The 19,111-nt window shown below is 44.5% G+C and overlaps 1 protein-coding gene across 1 annotated transcript in view; it reads left to right on the top strand.

The window, feature by feature from the left end:
• The window catches only part of dok6 (docking protein 6), a 487,069-nt gene that overhangs the window by 277,989 nt on the left and 189,969 nt on the right, over positions 1-19,111 (top strand). The window contains exon 3 of the mRNA XM_033018929.1: positions 9,102-9,216. Within this exon, the coding sequence (XP_032874820.1) occupies positions 9,102-9,216 (115 nt within the window). The remainder of the gene's footprint in view (positions 1-9,101; positions 9,217-19,111) is intronic.

Genomic DNA, 19,111 nt, shown 5'->3' with positions numbered 1-19,111 from the left:
GTTATTCCATTATTGCACTTACATAGAAACATAGAAAATAGGTGCAGGAGGAGGCCATTCGGCCCTTCAAGCCAGCACCGCCATTCATTGTGATCATGGCTGATCGTCTAGAGCTCTATCTAACTCTCTCTTAAATCCATCCAGTGACTTGGCCTCCACTGTGGCAGGGAATTCCATAAATTCACAACTCTCTGGGTGAAAATGTTTTTTCTCACCTCAGTCTTAAATGACCTCCCCTTTATTCTAAGACTGTGGCCCCTGGTTCTGGACTCGCCCAACATTGGGAACAACTTAAGGGTTTTTTTGTAACATTACAGTCTTTGATACCATTACAGTACACTAGTCTTTGTACCTGTACTTGCATTTGTTGCATTCATTATGTACTTACTGTATTTATTGTTTAGTCTATGAGCTTCATACAAACTAGGAATTTCATTACACCCTGGTGTATATGACAATAAACTAATTTGAATTTGACCTGAATCTAATCATTAGTGAATAGAACCATACCTCATACCTCACCTCATTAGTGTTTCATTGGTTGTTACCATGGAGATGGTTATGGCCTGTTTTCGTAACCTAATTAGTAATCAATGCTGAAGATGATAATTGTGATAAAAAATAGGGATAAAAATAAAGTTTAATGAGTGAATCCATCATTTTTTCCTATCTTCCCAATTTTAAGTAATGGACTCTTAATGTAATTTTCAGATTCATTCTTTTCATTTTTCTGCCTCATCACCATCTCATTCTTGATCTGAATTTATGTGGTTATATGTGTTTAACATCCCCCACGTGTGTCGTTATCTATTTAGTAATTCTGTTCTGGTTTCTCCCCTACTCTTTAATCCCCACCTATCTCCTCTGTAAATGTGCAGCTCATTCTTTTTCATTCACTGTAATCTTTCTCATGGTTTAAAATGTCTTCATGAAACAAATCAACAAATCACCTTCTCTGCCAGCCAGGATAACTTGCATCTTCTCCCCTCGCAGTGCATAATCTCAGAACTGCACCTTATCTCATCAATGCCACTTCACTGTTGTCCAGCCTGGTGGATTGCCCTCACTTGATTCCACACTAACCAACCGGCTGGAGGTCGGTGGGGGCGCTGCAAGCCGGCAGCCCTGCCAGCAGCGTGTTCGTTTTTTCTACATTTTTGTTTTTTTAGTGTGTCTCGGTTTTTTGTTTCTCGGTGTGTCTTGTGTGGGGGCTGGTGTGGTGGGATAAGGGGGAAACCGCTTTAGTCGCCTCCTCCACGGAGAGGGCGCAGCGAGGACTCTTTCGTCGCGGAGCTGGCGAGCCCTTGCCGGGGGTCGCCGGAGGGGAGCGCTACCTTCGCTGGCCCACGGCAGCCTGAAGCCGCGGTCTGCGGAGCTCCAGCTGGCGCGGCGTCCGGAGCCTGGGATCCCTCGTTGGGGACCCTGGAGGAGAAGAGCTCCGACTGCCGGCCCGCCACCATCTTCGAAACCGCGGGCGCAGCGGGGACTTACCATCCGGAGCGGGATCCCTCGCCGGGGACCCCTGGTGCCCTGCGGTCTGCGGTGCTTCTGGCTGCGGCATGGCGGGGGCTTTAGATCTTCGACCGCCGGCCTGAGGCCTACACCATTTTGAAGCCGCGGTCTCCGGTGGGGAGGCACCGATTCAGGACTTACCTTGTCTGTACATCTGGACGCCCACAGCGGCAACTGCAGAGGGTTATGATCCCGACTACGAGGGAAAATGGAGGAGGACTGGCCAAACTTTGTGCCTTCCACCACAGAGATGAATGCTGTGGTGGATGTTTGTGTTAAATTTGTTTGATTGTGTATTGTGTGTTCTTTTTTTATTGTACCGCTGCTGGCAAATTCATTTCACTGCACTTTATGTGCAAGTGACGAATAAAACTTGACTGGACTTGACTAGTTAGAGAGTCTCTGCCATGGTTTAACACTGATTTCTGTGTCACCCTTAAAATCCTCCCTAAAGGTCTATTATTGTTCCCCTCCTTCCATCCATGCCCTTTACAAATATCTTGCATACAAATGGAATCAACTCTTGCATATATTCTGATGGCACCAAACCTTTACCTGAGTTTTCAACCTATTCAAACTCTTTCACTTCTATCTAATTCTCCATAGAAAATATCATGGGCGGAAATCCTGGATGGGACGGGGGGCACGTCTGCCCCATGCTTAGAGAGCTGGGGGACAATCCCCCCCATGTTTTGTAATCAGGACTTTATCAGACGCTTTCTAAGGGCTGAATCGGTCCGTTCGCGGGGTCTTTCAGCGCCCGGCGCAGCTTAAAATCAAACTGCTGCGTCGAGGCGATCGAGGTTCCCGATGATGAAGCCCCCGCCGGCCGATGAAAGTCCTCGCAAACGGGCCGATTCAAGCCCCACGACTCGGGGCGGATGAAGCTGCTGTTGCTGGAGTTCGAAGTCGGTCACCAACCAGGTCAGCTCCTGATGTTATCGTCCACAGGGCCCACGGCTGAAGCCTCACGTGTGTGCGCATGCGTGGCCGCCAAGAAATTGTGTCCCCCCCATGTTTTTATAGCGATTTCCGTGCCTGGAAAATAGAATATAGAAAAGTACTGCACAAGAACAGGGCCCACATTATCAGTGCTAAACAGGATCCCAAGATAAATTAATCTCATCTGCCAGCACATAATCCAGACCTCTCCATTTTCTATATATCCATGTGTCTATCTAAAAGTCTCTTAAACACCACTGTTGTATCTGCTTCTACCACCACCCATGGCAGTGTGTTCCAGTCCTGATCTAGTCCTGATATCCTCTTTAAACATAGAAACATAGAAATTAGGTGCAGGAGTAGGCCATTCGGCCCTTCGAGCCTGCACCGCCATTCAATATGATCATGGCTGATCATCCACTCAGTATCCCGTACCTGCCTTCTCTCCATACCCTCTGATCCCCTTAGCCACAAGGGCCACATCTAACTCCCTCTTAAATAAACTTAGCCTCTCTTACCTTAAATCTGTGCCTTATAGTTTTTGACATTTCCACCCTGGGAAAAAGATTCAATCTGCCCTATCAATGCATCTCAAAATCTTATACAGTTCTATCTGGTCAACCCTCAACCTCTGTCTAGCTAGAGAAAACAATCCAAGTTTGTCCAAACTCTCCTTATAGCTAATAACCTCCAATCCAGGCAGTATTCTGCTAAACTTCCTCTGCACCCTCTCTAAAACTCCACATTCTTCCTAGAATGGGATGACCAGAGCTGCACACAACACTCTAAATGTGGCCTGTCTAAAGTCTTATGGAGCTGCAGCGTGACATCCTAACTCTTATATTCAATGCCCAAACCAATGAAGGAGAGCATACCATATGCCTTCCTCACCATTCCATCTACTTGTGTTTTATCTTTCTGGGAGCTATGGACTTGGAGTCAAAGATCAATCTGCACACCAATACTGTTAAGGGTGTTGCCACCAACCTTATACCTCTCCATTACCTTCAACCTCCCAAAGTGCAACATCTTGTATTTGCTCAGATTAAACTCCATCACAATAGATAATAGCATTGCCAGATTTGGCAAGTGTGAAATTTGAATTTTATAGTTTAATGGATAAAATTCTCAGATCTATTCCCACTTGAGGGAAATAAACACAATGCAATATACAATATTTTATCACTATACCAAACAGATGGAAATCAGCATTCAGTTATTGTGTCTGCTGATTGTTACACATCATTTAAAGGTATCTTGCAAAGACTATTAAGGACTTTTTTTCCTTGAAATTGAGTTTAGAACATCGAAAATGTCAGAACATTTTTTTGATGTATTGACATGGCAATACCTGACAAGATTATAAATTAAAAACGTGAATATTAATTTTGTGACTGGTTTCATGCTTCAATTTGCTCTCCTGATTCCCTCGTCTTGTTTTTCTCCTTTCTTTCTGTTTGTGTGGCACTTTGTTCTGAGTTCTGTTTTCTTGGTTCCGCTCCTAGTTTAAGGGTCGGTGCTTCACAAACTGCGATTAGTTCCATTCCCCGGGTTCTCTGCCAATTTCTAACTTCTGGTTCCCATCTTTCTCAAACTGATGTATATAAGTACAAGCGAAAAAGGTGCAAGTCCAAGGGGGGGGGGGGGGGGCACGGGGAAGAAGGGGGTGGAAGAGAAAAAAAACAGCAAACAGGACTGGCCTGGCAGACAGACCCATTGTTTCTGCCTGCCCCTGCCCCACATAATATTTCCAAAAACCTTGACTCCATCCACCTCCCCTTATTCAATTCCTTTCGACCTACATCCGAGACACCGGTGCAGCACGGTGGCGCAGCTGTAGAGTTGCCACCTTACAACCCTTGCAGCGTACAACTTGTTCAACCATCTGCTTATCAAGCCTTTCCGCTCACCTGTATCCACCCGGCACTTGCCAAGCTTTGTCATCTCTCCAACTCTCTTCCAGCTACTCCCCCAGCACCCACCCCCACCCCCATTACCCCACCACCACAATCATTCTCAAGAAGGGTTTCAACCTGAAACATCACCTACCCATGTTCATCAGAGATAGTGCCTGGCCCACTGAGTTACTCCAGCACTTTGTTTCTTTAATTGTAAACCAGCATCTGCAGTTCCTTGCATCTACAGGTTATGAAAACTATATTTTCTCTACCTTTGTGCCTTGCCTGGTGCTTTTTATGAGTTATGATTGTCCTTTAAGGGACTTTGTTTTGGTTGAACTACACCAAGCATTACTAATAATTTCTGTAAGAAGGAACTGCAGATGCTGTTTTAAACCGAATATAGCACTAAATGCTGGAGTAACTCAGCCGGACAGGCAGCATCTCTGAAGAAAAAAGGAATGGTTGATGTTTCAGGTTGAGACCCTTCTGCAATAATGTATTACATTATTGATTTTTGTATATCTATTTGTTGTGTTATTGTGTTAATGTATCTGTAAATCTGCAGCGAGTACGGATTTCATTGTTATGCATATGACAATTGCTCTTGATTCTGGTCTCCCTCGTGGCTCTTGACAATGAATTGCCCATTGCCTAATGCTGAGTCTGTCTCTTGTCAATGGGTTAATTAAGCCCATTGAAAATCTCAAAGCACCATGTCTCAGTTACCAAATTTTGCAATGACAGCCCATGTGATGATGGGGATAGTGATGACCACATATTTGTGCTATAACCACTCCAGGTTACAAGTCCCTTCACAAAACCAATCACCTTTAACTGCTATTGTAGCTCTTAAGTTGCATCAACTATTCTAGCTTCCACAATGATGTTTACGTAGGTTTAAATGTTATGAGTGGCAGAACCGTCAGAATAAATATCAGCAATTTTTATTAGCTCTATCAATCCTGAATTAAGTTTGCATGCTAATTTTTGTCTAATTATTATTCTAGTGGTTTGGCATTGTTGCAAATATGGAAGACGAACTTCCAAGATAAGCGGTTGCCATAATTTTGATGAAATGTGTGCAGTATGCTCAGGGATTTCTGCCAGTAAATGTGTTGTTCGGCAAAATGAGAATGCAGAGTCTGGTTTTGTTCTCAGGGAAGGCTGTCAAAGACCGAATACTGTCAGAGTTAACAACCCATTTCAAAAAAAAATATTCTGCAGGCACAAAAAATTCTCGTCAAAGTTCTTTTTGTTCACTTGACAGTTTAGATATCTTTAGTATTTTGCCTTCGAGTACATATGCTGATTGTATCATCAGGAGCAGCCTTTTGATGTACCGAGCCTGACATTGTGAGGGAGTTTAATTATGACATTAGTTGAGGCACAGTTAGTCATTCAGTCCAACTGCTGCAACTTTCACTGTGCGTGCATGTCAACTCATTCCTGAGCACTGTCCGCCTGAGTAACTCCAGGCCATAACCTCAATGATGCCATCAATGCACACAGAAATATGAAAAAGACATTCCTAAGAAAATGAATAATTTACCTTTCCAATTTTGTCCCTACTCTTTTAAAAGCATTGACACTTTCTAAAATGTGGTTTGCAGGCTTGCTAATCCTATTGATTCTCAATGACCACCAATGACCAACATGAGTTGAAACCCACTCATGTTGCACATTGACTTACACTGCAATGTAGTTTGTCAACTTGGTAACCCTATGGTATCTCACCACCGATTGTGCAATGCTCAAAGTCAACTGTAGAAGGTGATAAGAATGGGGGGCTTGCATGAGACCAGAGTTCATGGTGAACCGAGGGAGTGAACAGGTTTTAGAGCCATGGGAAGTTGCAGAGAAAGGGGATGGTGACTTGTTATTTTGGTTTTAGAGGGCCCTCATGACTTCCTGCTAGTTCAAGTTGAAGAGAAATTGAAATTAATCTAGAATATGTGTGAGGGTTTTCATGTCGTCAGCAATTGGGCGGGGTTATAGTATGTGTTATAAAGCTGGGGAGTGACTAATCGACCTTATCGCAGCAAGATCTCACAGATGACAATATATGACCAATATTGGAGTTTAGGCTAATATTTGTCTTTCTGCTAATGCTGAAAGACAGATATTAGTTGACGGATATCGAAGGACCTCCTTAGTATCATTTACGCCCATCTACAAAGGGTTGTGGAATTTCACGTTAATATAGAAACAAAAAGCTGCAGATGCTAAATGAACACAAGGTGCTCAAGAATCTCAGCGGGTCAGGCAGCATTCCTGAAGAACATGGATAGGTAACGTTTCGGATGGAGACCCTTCTTCAGACTGATTGTGAGGGGGAGAAGAAAGCTGGAAAAGGGGAAACGTTGGACAAAGTATGATAGTTAAAACGTTGACATAGTTGACACATTCAATGTTCAATATTAGTAACTACAATACTGAACCATCCAATCAGTGGTATACAAAAATATCAGTCTTTCTGATATCTCTCTGGTTCAGAAACTAATACTGACCTAAGGCAGAGACATGCTTATATTTTTTTAATTAATTAGGCTAGCATTATAAGCAACTATAGGTCTTTGGTTAGGCCACATTTGGAGTATTGCATGCAGTGTTGATCGCCCCATTACAGGAAAGATGTGGAGGCTGTGGAGAGGGTGCAGAGGAGATTTACCAGAATGCTGCCTGGATTAGAGCATTTCAGCTGCAGGGTGATGTTGGATATACTTGATTGTTTTCTCTGAAACGTCTCAGGTTAAAGAGAAACGATAGAACTATATAAAATTATAAAAGGCATGGATAGGACAGAAAGTTAGAACCTTTTTCCCAAAGGGAAAATGTCCTACACTAGATGGCGAGAAGGTGAGAGTGGAAAAGTTTAATGGAGATGTGTGGGGCATATTTTTTACACGGAGAGTAGTGGATGCCTGGAACGCACTTCCCGGGGGCAGTGAGGCAGATACGCTAGTGACATTTATGAGGTTTATAGATAGGCACATGGAAGTGCAGGGAATGGAGGGAAATGGATTCTAAACAGGCAGTTGAAATCAGTTTAACTTGGCATCATGTTTGGCACAATCATTGTGGGCTGAAGAACCTGTTCCTATGCTGTACTCTTCTACTGTATGTCCTACATGTTATAAATGCAATATTATTTCTCAAATTGAGCAATGAGTTTTCTTCTGGAAGTGGCGGCGCTGTTAACAGCTGCGGCTCGCCTGCAGTCCGTCTGTCTTTACTTTTTTCTGTTGTTTTTTTTGTCTTGTTTTGGTTAAGTTTTAGTTTGTTGGGTTGTGTTAGAGGGGGGTTGGGGGGGAAACATGTTCTCTGTCTCTTCCTTCGGGGGAATGCGACTTTTTCGTGTCGTATCCCCCTTCTCTGCCTCCGTCTGCGCTGAGGCCTAATGGCGGAGCTGGTGGCCTCCAGCCTGTGACTGACCCCGAGGCTCCGGAGGCAGAGCCAGCCAGGACTCACCAACGAGAGGCTGGCCATCTCCGGGGCTGAGGCAGCGGTGGCCCGACTTGCTGGTGCGGCGTTCTGGCTTTCGGCGGCGGCCTGGAGCTGATGCAGCGGGGCTCGGAGCTGAGACTGCGGGACCTGGAGCTGGGGCAGCGGCCTGGAGTGGAGACTGTGGGACCTGGAGCTGGGGCAGCGGCCTGGAGTGGAGACTGCGGGACCCGGAGCTGGGGCAGTGGCCCGGAGCGGAGACTGCGGGACTCGGAGCTGGGGCGGCGGCCCGGAGTGGAGACTGCGGGACCCGGAGCTGGGGCGGCGGCCTGGAGCAGAGACTGCGGGACCCGGAGCTGGGGCGGCGGCCTGGAGCGGAGACTGCGGGACCCGGAGCTGGGGCGGCTGCTCGGAGCTGATGCTGTGGCGGGCCGTCTCGGAGCGGAGACGGCGTTCCGGCTTTCGGCGGCGTCGGCGACATCACCACGGAGGTCCGCTGGACCGGAGAGCGGCATCTCCGGCCTGGATCGATCGCCTCAGCGCAGAGGGAGAACAACGAGGGAAGGGACAGAGACTTTGCCTCCATCACAGTGAGGATGTGCTTGGTGAACTCACTGTGGTGGATGTTTAATTTGTGTTTATTGTATGTTTTGTTTTTATTGGTTCTGTGTATGACTGCAGGCAACATAATTCGGTCTGAACGACAATAAAGGAATCTAATCTAATCTAATCTAATCTTCCTCCATGTTGACACCTCGAAACTTGGTGCTTTTCACTCTGGTCCACATTGATGTGCCCTAAGCAAGGTCTCTGTTTGTTCACACATAATGGGTTTGAGCACGTTCAACTTAGTTTTTGGTGAGCATTGGCCCAACAGCAGAAAATTACCCGGAATTTGGTGCATCGTATTATCAATCACTTTAAAAAGCCTTAAAAAGAGGGTAATGGGAAAAACAATCATAATAATTGGCACTGTAAAAGACGTCTTTCTGAACGTGTGGACTAAAACTATGTTGGTTGTAGTTGAGTGGAATGAATCATAGGAAAGGGGCCACTTGACCTGTCAGGTTCATTGTGGAAAAGATTAATCTGCATCTCGCCTTGCAGGAGATAATTTTGAATGCGTTATGCAGCAATTGCATGCGCCCAACTGAAAAAGATTCATTCCCCACAGCTAGAATCTCTTGCTGTGATGAATACACACACACAAAAAAAAAATCACAAGAAAACAATGCCATACTCCCTTGTGAGACATCAAATGAAAGAATATGCCATTTTTATAATGAATCTGACTCTTGCTTTCAGGTAACTGAGCTGCACAGCATCAGGAACATAAGCAGGTTGCCCCGAGAGACAAAGAAACATGCTGTGGCAATTATCTTTCATGATGAAACATCAAAGACATTTGCCTGTGAGTCAGGTAAGCAATTATTTGTGCATCTATAGCTTGAGGAAGTTCAGGCCATTTTTGAAATGTAAAACCCATCCAGATTAATATGCAAAAAAAAAGAAAAGATAGAAAGGCAGAATATTTTACCTTTGAGATAATTTGATGTAGATATTTATGTTGACAATGAACAGGAACTATTGATCTTTACAGATGTAGCAGCATTTTTTTTAACATTAGGCAAAGATAAGTATTGCTTTAAATAAAAGTGGAATGTGTTTTCAACTTCTAACATTTGTGAAATTATGTCTCTGGGATCCTATTAATGCACTTTATAGTGCAGTTTGTGATGCGTGCTGTGTCTTTTATGTAACATTGCCAGTGGCATCAGCTATCTCACAACTGGCAGCATCATGGAATGCATGGAGCAGAGTAAGAATGTAATGATAGTTCTTAGAGCGATGGGATTGAACTGTGTTGGTTCTTACTTTGCATAAAGAAAATGTTGAATAAATAATTATGTGTCCTCAAGTACTTGACTAGGTCATTTGACTCTCTTGTTCTAATTATTACATCCTTATCAAATAATTTTGAATTTTCAGACATGTTTAATAACCCTATGAGGCAATTAGCTACTTGCACAGGAAACAGACAATGTCCTCTAAGAGTCTCTGATGGTCTTACAATGGTCAATGAGATTTCAACAAATTTAACTATATAACTAGACTAAGTGGGACTCATTGGGTTCCATGTTCACATGGAAGGGCTGGTCCCCCAAAGCAATATTCCACCATTCCACCAATTCCATTATTGGTGGCCAGTGGGGAGGGGGAAGGGGGGGGGGGGGGGGCTTTCTGGAGCACTAGTATGGGTGTTGTGGCAGTTGACTGACTTAAGGCTGGTAGGCTGGCAGTTGACTGACTCACGGCTGTTGGGCTGGCAGTTGATTGACTCACAGCTGGTGGACTGGCAGTAGATTGACTCACGGCTGGTGGGCTGGAGGTTCACTCACGGCTATTCCTTGAATGCAAGCCACCAAATTCAAATGCAATTTCATACCATTTCAAGCAGAGTGCAGGTCACCAAATTCAAATGCAATTTAATACCATTTCAAGCAGAATGCAGGTCACCAAATTCAAATGCAATTTCCTACCATTTCAAGCAGAGTGCAGGCCACCAAATTCAAATGCAATTTCATACCATTTGGGCGTTATACTCCTGGCCCCCCCCCGGAAGGGGTGTTACCTTCATCATGGTGATTGACAGGTGAGAGGACCAATCAGCTGATCTCAAGATTTTTTAAACATTCATAACTTTTTTATTTTCCATCGATCGGAAAAATCCTCGGGGCTGCCTCAGTGGAGGTGTACTGTGAGTAAGATGGCCAAAATTCATAGCAATATATGGTAGCGTTTTTTTCTAAAATCAATATAAAGCACAGACAGTAAGTGGTCAAGATGAGACTTTTAGTTATATATAGATTTTTCCTGCCTCAAAATTGTATTGTACCATGAACTATATTTAATGTCCTTCTCCTCTTTATATATTTTTTTGATCAATTGCACTCAATAAAAGAAGTTAGCCTTACAATTTAATTTAGTTCCTCTTGTACCCAAAAATGGTAACAACATGTTTTAAACTATGCTAAATGTACATAATAAAATTACTGGAAAGGCATGTCTTTAGGGTATGTAATTTGGGTATGAGAATACAAATTCATTGGCAATAATGAAAACTAGTAACCTATCATGTGACACAGTCATCATCGTTAATGTTTCCTGAGGTACGAACAAGTCACTAAGCCAGGGTAAATGTCAGAAGATTCAATTATCAGGCAGCACAAGCATGGGGGAAAATATAAGGGGGAACTACTTATTTGTAGTCAATATGAATAGGTTAATGTTTAGGTTTATTATTATCGTGTGTACAGACATATAGTAGAAAGCATTGTTTTTCATGCTCTCAAAAATGATCCAATAATATCACAAATAAGTATACCCAAGTCAAACTCTATACAATAGATAGAACAGAGAGGAATAAACAACATGCAGGATATAGTTCTCAGCATCGTGGCACATCGATTTAGTTTAGTTTAGGGATACAACATGGTAAAACGCCCTTCGGCCCACCAAGTCCACATGGACCAGTTCTATTCTATACATTAGGGCAATTTACAGAAGCCAATTAATCTTTAAACCTGCACGTTTTTGGAATGTGGGAGGAAACCGGAGCACCTGGAGAAACCCTACATGGTCACAGGGAGAACATAAAACTGAATTACAGATAGCACCCGTAGTCAGGATCGAACTCGGGTCACAGAGCAAGCATGTCATAAATACATGAGTCTGATCACAGATCGTCATGCTATACAAAGAAGACATGTGTTACTGTGTGTAGTAAATAGTGTTAAGATGTCTTAACCATTTGTTGACTCCAGAGGCAGCTGCAACAATGGGTCAAGTCTGTTCATATGGTATAAAGACTGCAGATGTATGGAAAAAATTGGTCTGAATTCATCACATTTCCACTTCTTCTTCTTTTCGTGTCTTTGAAGCTGGTTGGCTATATGACAGTTTCCCATTCCTTTACGCAGTCCTTTGCGTTTTTATTGAACACTGCAAGATCCTTTGAGCTGCACTGGTTGGGTAGTAGGGGGCAGACAAGGCAGTGCTGCATTGTATGGTCCTCTTCTCCACATTCACAGGTGGTTTGGCCAGTTTCATAGCCCCATCTGGCCATGGCAGCTTTTGATCGCCCTGTTCCTGTTCTCAGGCGGTTGAGCGTCTTCCACTGGACCCATGGTGCTTCTGAGCCCGGAGGGAGGGCTTCAGAGTAGGAGGGAGGGGTCGTCCTCAAGCCTTTTTATCCATAGTTGGAGTCTGGTTTCTTCCCGTGATGCTATTAGGGGCTGGACATGGCTGAGAAAGCTTCTCCTGGACTTCAGCCATTGGGCCGGGGGTACACGTCCGTAGAGGAGGTGGCGTTCATCACTGGTGGCCTTGGTCATCTCTACTCGGCTGGCGACTTCCCGTCTCACATCAGCAGGGGCAATGCCAGCGAGGGGGTACAGGTTGTTTATGTCGGTGGGCTTCAAGCAGCTAGTGATTGAGCGGCAGGTGTTATTCAACGCTGGGTCTAGTTTCTTAACATGGGATGATCTCTCCCAAACAGGACACGCATACTCCGCAGAGGTGTAGCACAGGGCCAGAACAGTAGATCTTAATGTGTGTGCTGTGGCTCTCCATTTGGAATTGGTCAGCTTCCGGAGGATGTTATTTCGGGAGTTAACTTTCAATTTGGTGTTTTTGACGTGTTCATTATTGGAGAGAGTGCGATCCAGTGTTACACCGAGCTAGACAGGGTTGGTGCAGTGCTCAAGAGGTGTTCCAGACCATGTGATGTTAAGGGGTCTGTTTGCTTTCTGGTTCCTGAGATGGAACGAGCAGGCTTGGGTCTTCGCAGGGTTTGCGTGTAGGTGGTTGAGCCCGTAGTAGAGGTGTAGCTCATCTGGGGCTGAGGTGAGATTCGCTTCTACAATTTCAAACGTACTCTCTTGGGATGTTACACAGAGGTCGTCGGCGTAGATGAACCGCTCAGTGTTCTGGTCCATTGGCTGGTCATTGGTGTAGATGTTATATAGTAGTGGAGCCAGCACACTACCTTGAGGCAAGCCATTCCGTTGTCGTCGCCAGCGACTTTGCTTGTTGTTAAGGACAACATAGAAGCGCCTATCTTTCAGGAGGGCTCCGATGAGGTCCGTGAGTGCCAGGTCTTTGGTATTCTCCAAGATCTTTTTTAGGAGGAGGCGGTGGTTCACAGTGTCATACGCGGCAGACAGATCAACAAAGACGGCTCCTGTCACCAGTCCTTTCTGGAACCCGTCTTCAATGTGCTGTGTGAGATTCAGAAGTTGACTTGTTGTGGATTTGCCAGGTCGGAATCCAGCTTGTTGAGGGATACAATACAATACAATACAATACAATACCTTTTATTTGTCATTTGAACCTCACATGAGGTTCAAACGAAATTTGGTTTCTGCAGCCATACAAAAAAAGAACCAAGACACACACCAACACAGTTCAATTCACATAAACATCCATCACAGTGAGTCCTCCTCACTGTGATGGAAGGCAAAACTTAAACATATCTCTCCCCTGCACTCCCCTCTCCCCCCCCCCATGTCAGAGTCAAAGACAGAGTCAAAGCCCCCGGCGGGCGATGTTAAATGTCCCGCAACCATTAAAGCCACGCGGGGTGATGCAAGGCCACGGTGTTGGAGCCCCGGCGGGCTCTTGGTGTTGGAGCCCCGGCGGGCGCTCACAAAGTCCCGCGGCCATTCCAAGCCGCGCGGGGCGGTGATGCAGGCCCCGCTCCAGGTAATCTTCAACCCCGCAACTCGGGCGGGAGAAGTCGCCGTTGCGGAAGCCCCGAAAAGCGGTCTCCCACCAGGGACCCGCGGGCTCCCGGTATTACTGTCCACAGACCTGCGGTAGGAGCTTCCGAATCTCCGGGTGTCGGGTCACAGCAGCGCTCCACCACAGCTCCACCCGCTCCGGACTCGGCCAGCTCCGTGATGGTGAGTAGATCCGCAGCTCCGCGACTGGAGCCCCAGGTCATTCCTGTTGGAGGCCGCTCCACATTGCAGCCCCAACGACAACGGAGACCCGACAAAGAAAAGGTCGGGTCTCCCGTGCAGGGGAAAGACCTTAAAGTTCCCCCACCCCACCCCACCCCCACACACATACCCCGACAAAAAAACAATAAAAACTACATAGAACAAGACAGAAAACAATAAAAAGACAGATGGACTGCAGAGACCGCTGCTGACAAGAGTCGCGCCGCCCACTAAGATGATGGCTGGTTCAGCGACTGGGGCAAGCCTGTTGAGGATCAGGCGCTCAAAGCAGGGAGATTGGGCGGAAGCTCTTTGCATATGCTGGATCTTTACCGGGTTTTAGAAGAGCGATGATTTTGGTTTTCCTCCAGATCTTTGGGATGTTTCTTGTCAGCATGCAGTTGTTCATCAGCTCAAGGACCCACTTCCGTGTCAGAGGTCCAAACTGCTTGATCTCCTCTGTGAAAATATTGTCCAGGCCGATGGCTTTGCCAGTCTTGAGGGCTTTGATGCTGATATTGAGCTCTTCAAGGGAGAACGGCTCAGTCAGTCCCGTGTTTTGGGAGTGCTGAAGTCGGTCTGCCTTTGGTCTTGGCTGTTTGGTGGTGGATTTCCCGTTGAGCAGCAACTGATACGCAACTTGGTTGGCCGTGGTGGTATACTGTTGATGTGTTGGTGTTGATGGGTCATTGCTGATTTTTCGGATGAGGCTCCATGCCTTTTTGCTGTTTTTTGCCATATCAGTTGTCCCCAGTAGAGTTTGCCATTTCCGCTGGCGGCATTCTGATAGGGAGGTCATGGGTCTCTCACCTACTTCCATGGTGCTTTCAGCAAAGGGGTCAGATTCGTAGAGCTGTTGGTATTGCTCATATAGTTCGCTGCTTAGAGTGTCAAGGCCGGGGATGTATTGAGTGCGTATTTGGCATTTCCACTGCCAAAAACCTTAGTGTCAGTTGCAATAATTCTGCTTATTCCCGTTCTTTCACCAATTTACTCCTGAAACCTTAACCCAGTTTTTTGTAGTTATTCCAAAACGTTCCAATTCAGCCTCTCCTTATACTCGAGACTGCACAAGTCCCATTCACCAAGCACTCTGATGCTTGTTCAGCTACACCAGCTATTAGTCCATCTGCAGAGGCATATAGGAATTCCTATCTTCATGCTAGCATTCATTCACTGACTGATTGTTTTTCCTGCTTCTGCAATGTCCTCCAGCACTACAGATAGAAACATAGAAACATAGAAATTAGGTGCAGGAGTAGGCCATTCGGCCCTTCGAGCCTGCACCGCCATTCAATATGATCATGGCTGATCATCCAACTCAGTATCCCGTACCTGCCTTCTCTCCATATCCCCTGATCCCTTTAGCCACAAGGGCCACATCTAACTCCCTCTTAAATATAGCCAATGAACTGGCCTCAACTACCCTCTGTGGCAGAGAATTCCAGAGATTCACCACTCTCTGACTAAAAAAAGTTTTTCTTATCTCGGTTTTAAAGGATTTCCCCCTTATCTTTAAGCTGTGACCCCTTGTCCTGGACTTCCCCAACATTGGGAACAATCTTCCGGCATCTAGCCTGTCCAACCCCTTAAGGTGTTTCTAGGTGTTCCTCCGTTCCATCAACATGCACACCCTAACTTGTCCTCAACTTCACCATTCATGGCTGCACTTTCAGTTCTCGATTTCCCTTGATATATTCTTTGTCACACCAATCATTTCTCCTTTACATTGGTCCACAATACCTATCCTTTTGACTAATCTCAGCATGTCAGTTACTTTCTGCTGTGAGGTTCCTTGTAAGGTTTTATGGCATATGTAAATACACATTTTCTTTCAACCACTTGAAATGATGTATATGGACAAGGAAGAAACACGGTTAAAATTATCGGCCAAATTAAACTTTAGCAAAGAATGGAAACCAGAAAATTCTGGAGAAATTCAGCAAGCCAGCAACATATGTGGACTGAAATATGAAGTTAATATTTCAAGTGAATGACTTGTTAACTCTGTTTCTCCCTCTACTGGAGCTCCGTGACCTGTAGAGTATCTCTAGTATTTCTCCTTCTATTTCAAATTACAAATACCTACAGGATTTTTTTGGTGATCTTAGAAAGGTTAACAAAGATTTGGTAAGGTGATAAAGTAATAGTAATAAAGATTTTCTAACTTCAAGTAACCTTTGCTTTCCTTCTCTCTCCATCCCCTCCCTCTTCCTAGTTCTCTGACCAGTCTTACTGTCTCCAACTACATTTTATCTCTGTTTGCTTTGTTGTTACCTTCTCCCAACTAAAAATTATCTATTCTACATTTTCCTTGATCTCCATTCCCTTTTGTCCTGTTTTCACACCTTACACTTCCTTATCTATGTGCCGCCCACTGCCCTGACATCAGTCTGAAGAAGGTTCTTGCCCTGAAATGTCACCCATTCCTTCCCTCCAGAGATGCTGCCTGTCCCGCTGAGTTGCTCCAGCATTTTGTGTCTATCAAAGATTTAGCAAGGTTTTGATGGATCTCATTAGCGTTTCTGCTTTTCTGACGGGTGAGCCGAATAAGACACATGGTTGAGCACGGAACACGTCAAGTCGGCATCTTACCTCCCGAGACGAAGATATAAGAGTTGTGTAAATGGCATTGTATCCTCCATGTTAAAAAAGAGAATATATTGTAGGAATAATTCCCTTGGGCGAAATCAACTTGCTTCAATCCCCATTGTAATGATGTTTAAGTACAAGCTCAGCATAAAATAAAATGTTAAAATGTGGTGCAGCCCAAGGCATTGAGAAATTGCCTGCACCTCAGGAGCCAATGTTTCATTAATTTGGAAAGAAGTATGCAGAAAGTATTTGTAGCAAGGCTGGAGGAGAGCACAGAACTATTACCAGCTTTCACATTAATCATATATTCTGTACGTTGAACATATGTTACATAAACCTGTCAAACTGCAATGATTGTACGTAGGTGCCTGTACTGGCGATAAAGTACTGAAGTGGATAAATGTGCGTGTGTGTATATTGGAAGGTAATTTAACACAATGTGGAAGCAACAGAGTTTAGATATGCACTTGCATTCTATTTAATAAATCTATGCACTTGCATTCTATTTAATAAATCTAATGCCAGAAATAATCACTACAATATTATTTCCTATCATTAATACCTATTGTTACAAACTGTTACAAACGTATACAAAATGTATAAGTTCTCCCTTCCTCCTCCCCCTTCTGTTGTGGGGTAGACTGACTCCCCTCCACCCCTCCCTCCCCCAATCTTTGCACATCCCCAAACCTTTCCACAGGTCACTTTAGTTTCATGTTTCATGTATTTTGTGCTTTATGACTGTTTGCAGATCAATTTCCCTCCTGGGATGAATAAAGTTCTATCGTATTGTATCGTTACCACATAAAGTGTGCCGTGTTTTCCATTGAAACTAGATACTGGTGCAGGTGCTCACCATGTCGGTGAAGCAGATCGTTATGCCGAGTCTATCCAGTCTTTCGTCAGGATTTTCATATGAAGAAAGACTGGATAGACTCGGCTTGCACTCGCTAGAATTTAGGAGATTGAGGGGGGCTCTTATAGAAACTTACAAAATTCTTAAGGGGTAGGACAGGCTAGATGCAGGAAGATTGTTCCCGATGTTGGGGAAGTCCAGGACAAGGGGTCACAGTTTAAGGATAAAGGGGAAATCCTTTGGGACCGAGATGAGAAAAACATTTTTCACACAGAGAGTGGTGAATCTCTGGAACCCTCTGCCACAGAAGGTAGTTGAGGCCAGTTCATTGGCTATATTTAAGAGGGAGTTAGATGTGGCCCTTGTGGCTAAAGGGATCAGGGGGTATGGAGAGAAGGCAGGTACAGGATACTGAGTTGGATGATCAGCCATGATCATATTGAATGGCGGTGCAGGCTCAAAGGGCCAAATGGCCTACTCCTGCACCTATTTTCTATGTTTCTATGTTTCTATGTTTCTGGGGTATCCTATGGTAGCACACAGGTGAGAACCAGACAGAGTGGCTATGATTGAGTGCCCTGTACAAAGGGCTACCAGTGCTTCAGGACAAAGGCTTGTATAGGAGCATCGTTGTGATAAATTAGCATGCTTGATAATGAAACAAGGTCCAGTGAGTGCAGAGATACAGAGTGCCAGAATTCCTGCTGCAAGGGACCACACAGCTGATCATCTCTGGTGTTTTACACTTTGAACATTTGGAAACAGTTTTATTTGTGTTGGGGATTTAGAATATTGCTGACCATAGGCAAAGCAGGAACATCTGAAGAATATACCTGCTGTACAAATTAGTTTTGTTCTTACAGTTAGTTAATGGAAAACTCAAAGCAAATGATTTGGAAACCAGACATATTCACATTTCTCCTATCAATGGATGACTTACACCAATTGCGAGTGTGGAGTGACCTCAGCCAGCGCTCAACACAATGGACATTCGCTCTGCCACCATCAAGCCCATCAAGGCTGCTTATGTGCTGAAAGCAACTTGGTGATTTTCTCTGAGCTAAACAAACAATGCATATACCTACACATACTCAAAGTACTCTGGTTATACATGTATTCAGCAGAAAAGAATGAAGGTGTCAACTATGCCTCAGCCTCAGAAGCTTGTGAATTCAAGTCCCACGCCTGAGACTTTTTGAGACCAATACATAGTCTGGCTCTCCAGTGTGACATTGTTGGTGGTGCTCATGTTTCAAATTACTTTCATTAGCTCTCTTGGGCGAACATAACAGATCCTATATCACTCATCTGAAGAAGAGTTTAGGATTATTCCCTGGAGACCGCAACTATATTTATCCTTCCCTCCTTCATCACGATATTTTAAAAAATGCTGATCTGCTCATTATAACGTTGCTCTCTGTGTGAGCTTCCTGTGCACATATTGATCAGTATGTTTCCTGCATTACAATGGTGCCTGCATTTCAAAAGTATTTCATTCACTGCAAAAAACACCACTGCTTTCTTTTTTACAGAACATTGTCGTGAGATCTTTACCATTCAGTTTAGATAGTGAGGGGGTGCCGTAGTTTCACATCTTGCTAAAAAAATACCTGTTAATGCAGCATTTCCCAAGAGCCACCTTGACCTGCGTGCTTCAAATCTCACTGTGGGACTTGAACCTTTCTTTGTCTGATTCAGATCGACGAGTCTCAGCAGCTGAGCCTTGAATGTAAATTGTCAGTGTGAAATTAACCCGATTGTTACAGCCACTCTTCTCCTGCATCCAGTGTTTATTAATATTTTGACATGGCTTAGGTTGGTAGTTTGGAGCTGATGTGATGTGTTAAGTATCAGATCTGTCT

This window comes from Amblyraja radiata, chromosome 4 (genome assembly GCF_010909765.2).
Source record: "Amblyraja radiata isolate CabotCenter1 chromosome 4, sAmbRad1.1.pri, whole genome shotgun sequence".
Classification (NCBI taxonomy): Eukaryota; Metazoa; Chordata; class Chondrichthyes; order Rajiformes; family Rajidae; genus Amblyraja; species Amblyraja radiata.
Note: the sequence above shows the minus strand (reverse complement) of the source record. Positions and strands in the feature narration are given on the sequence as shown.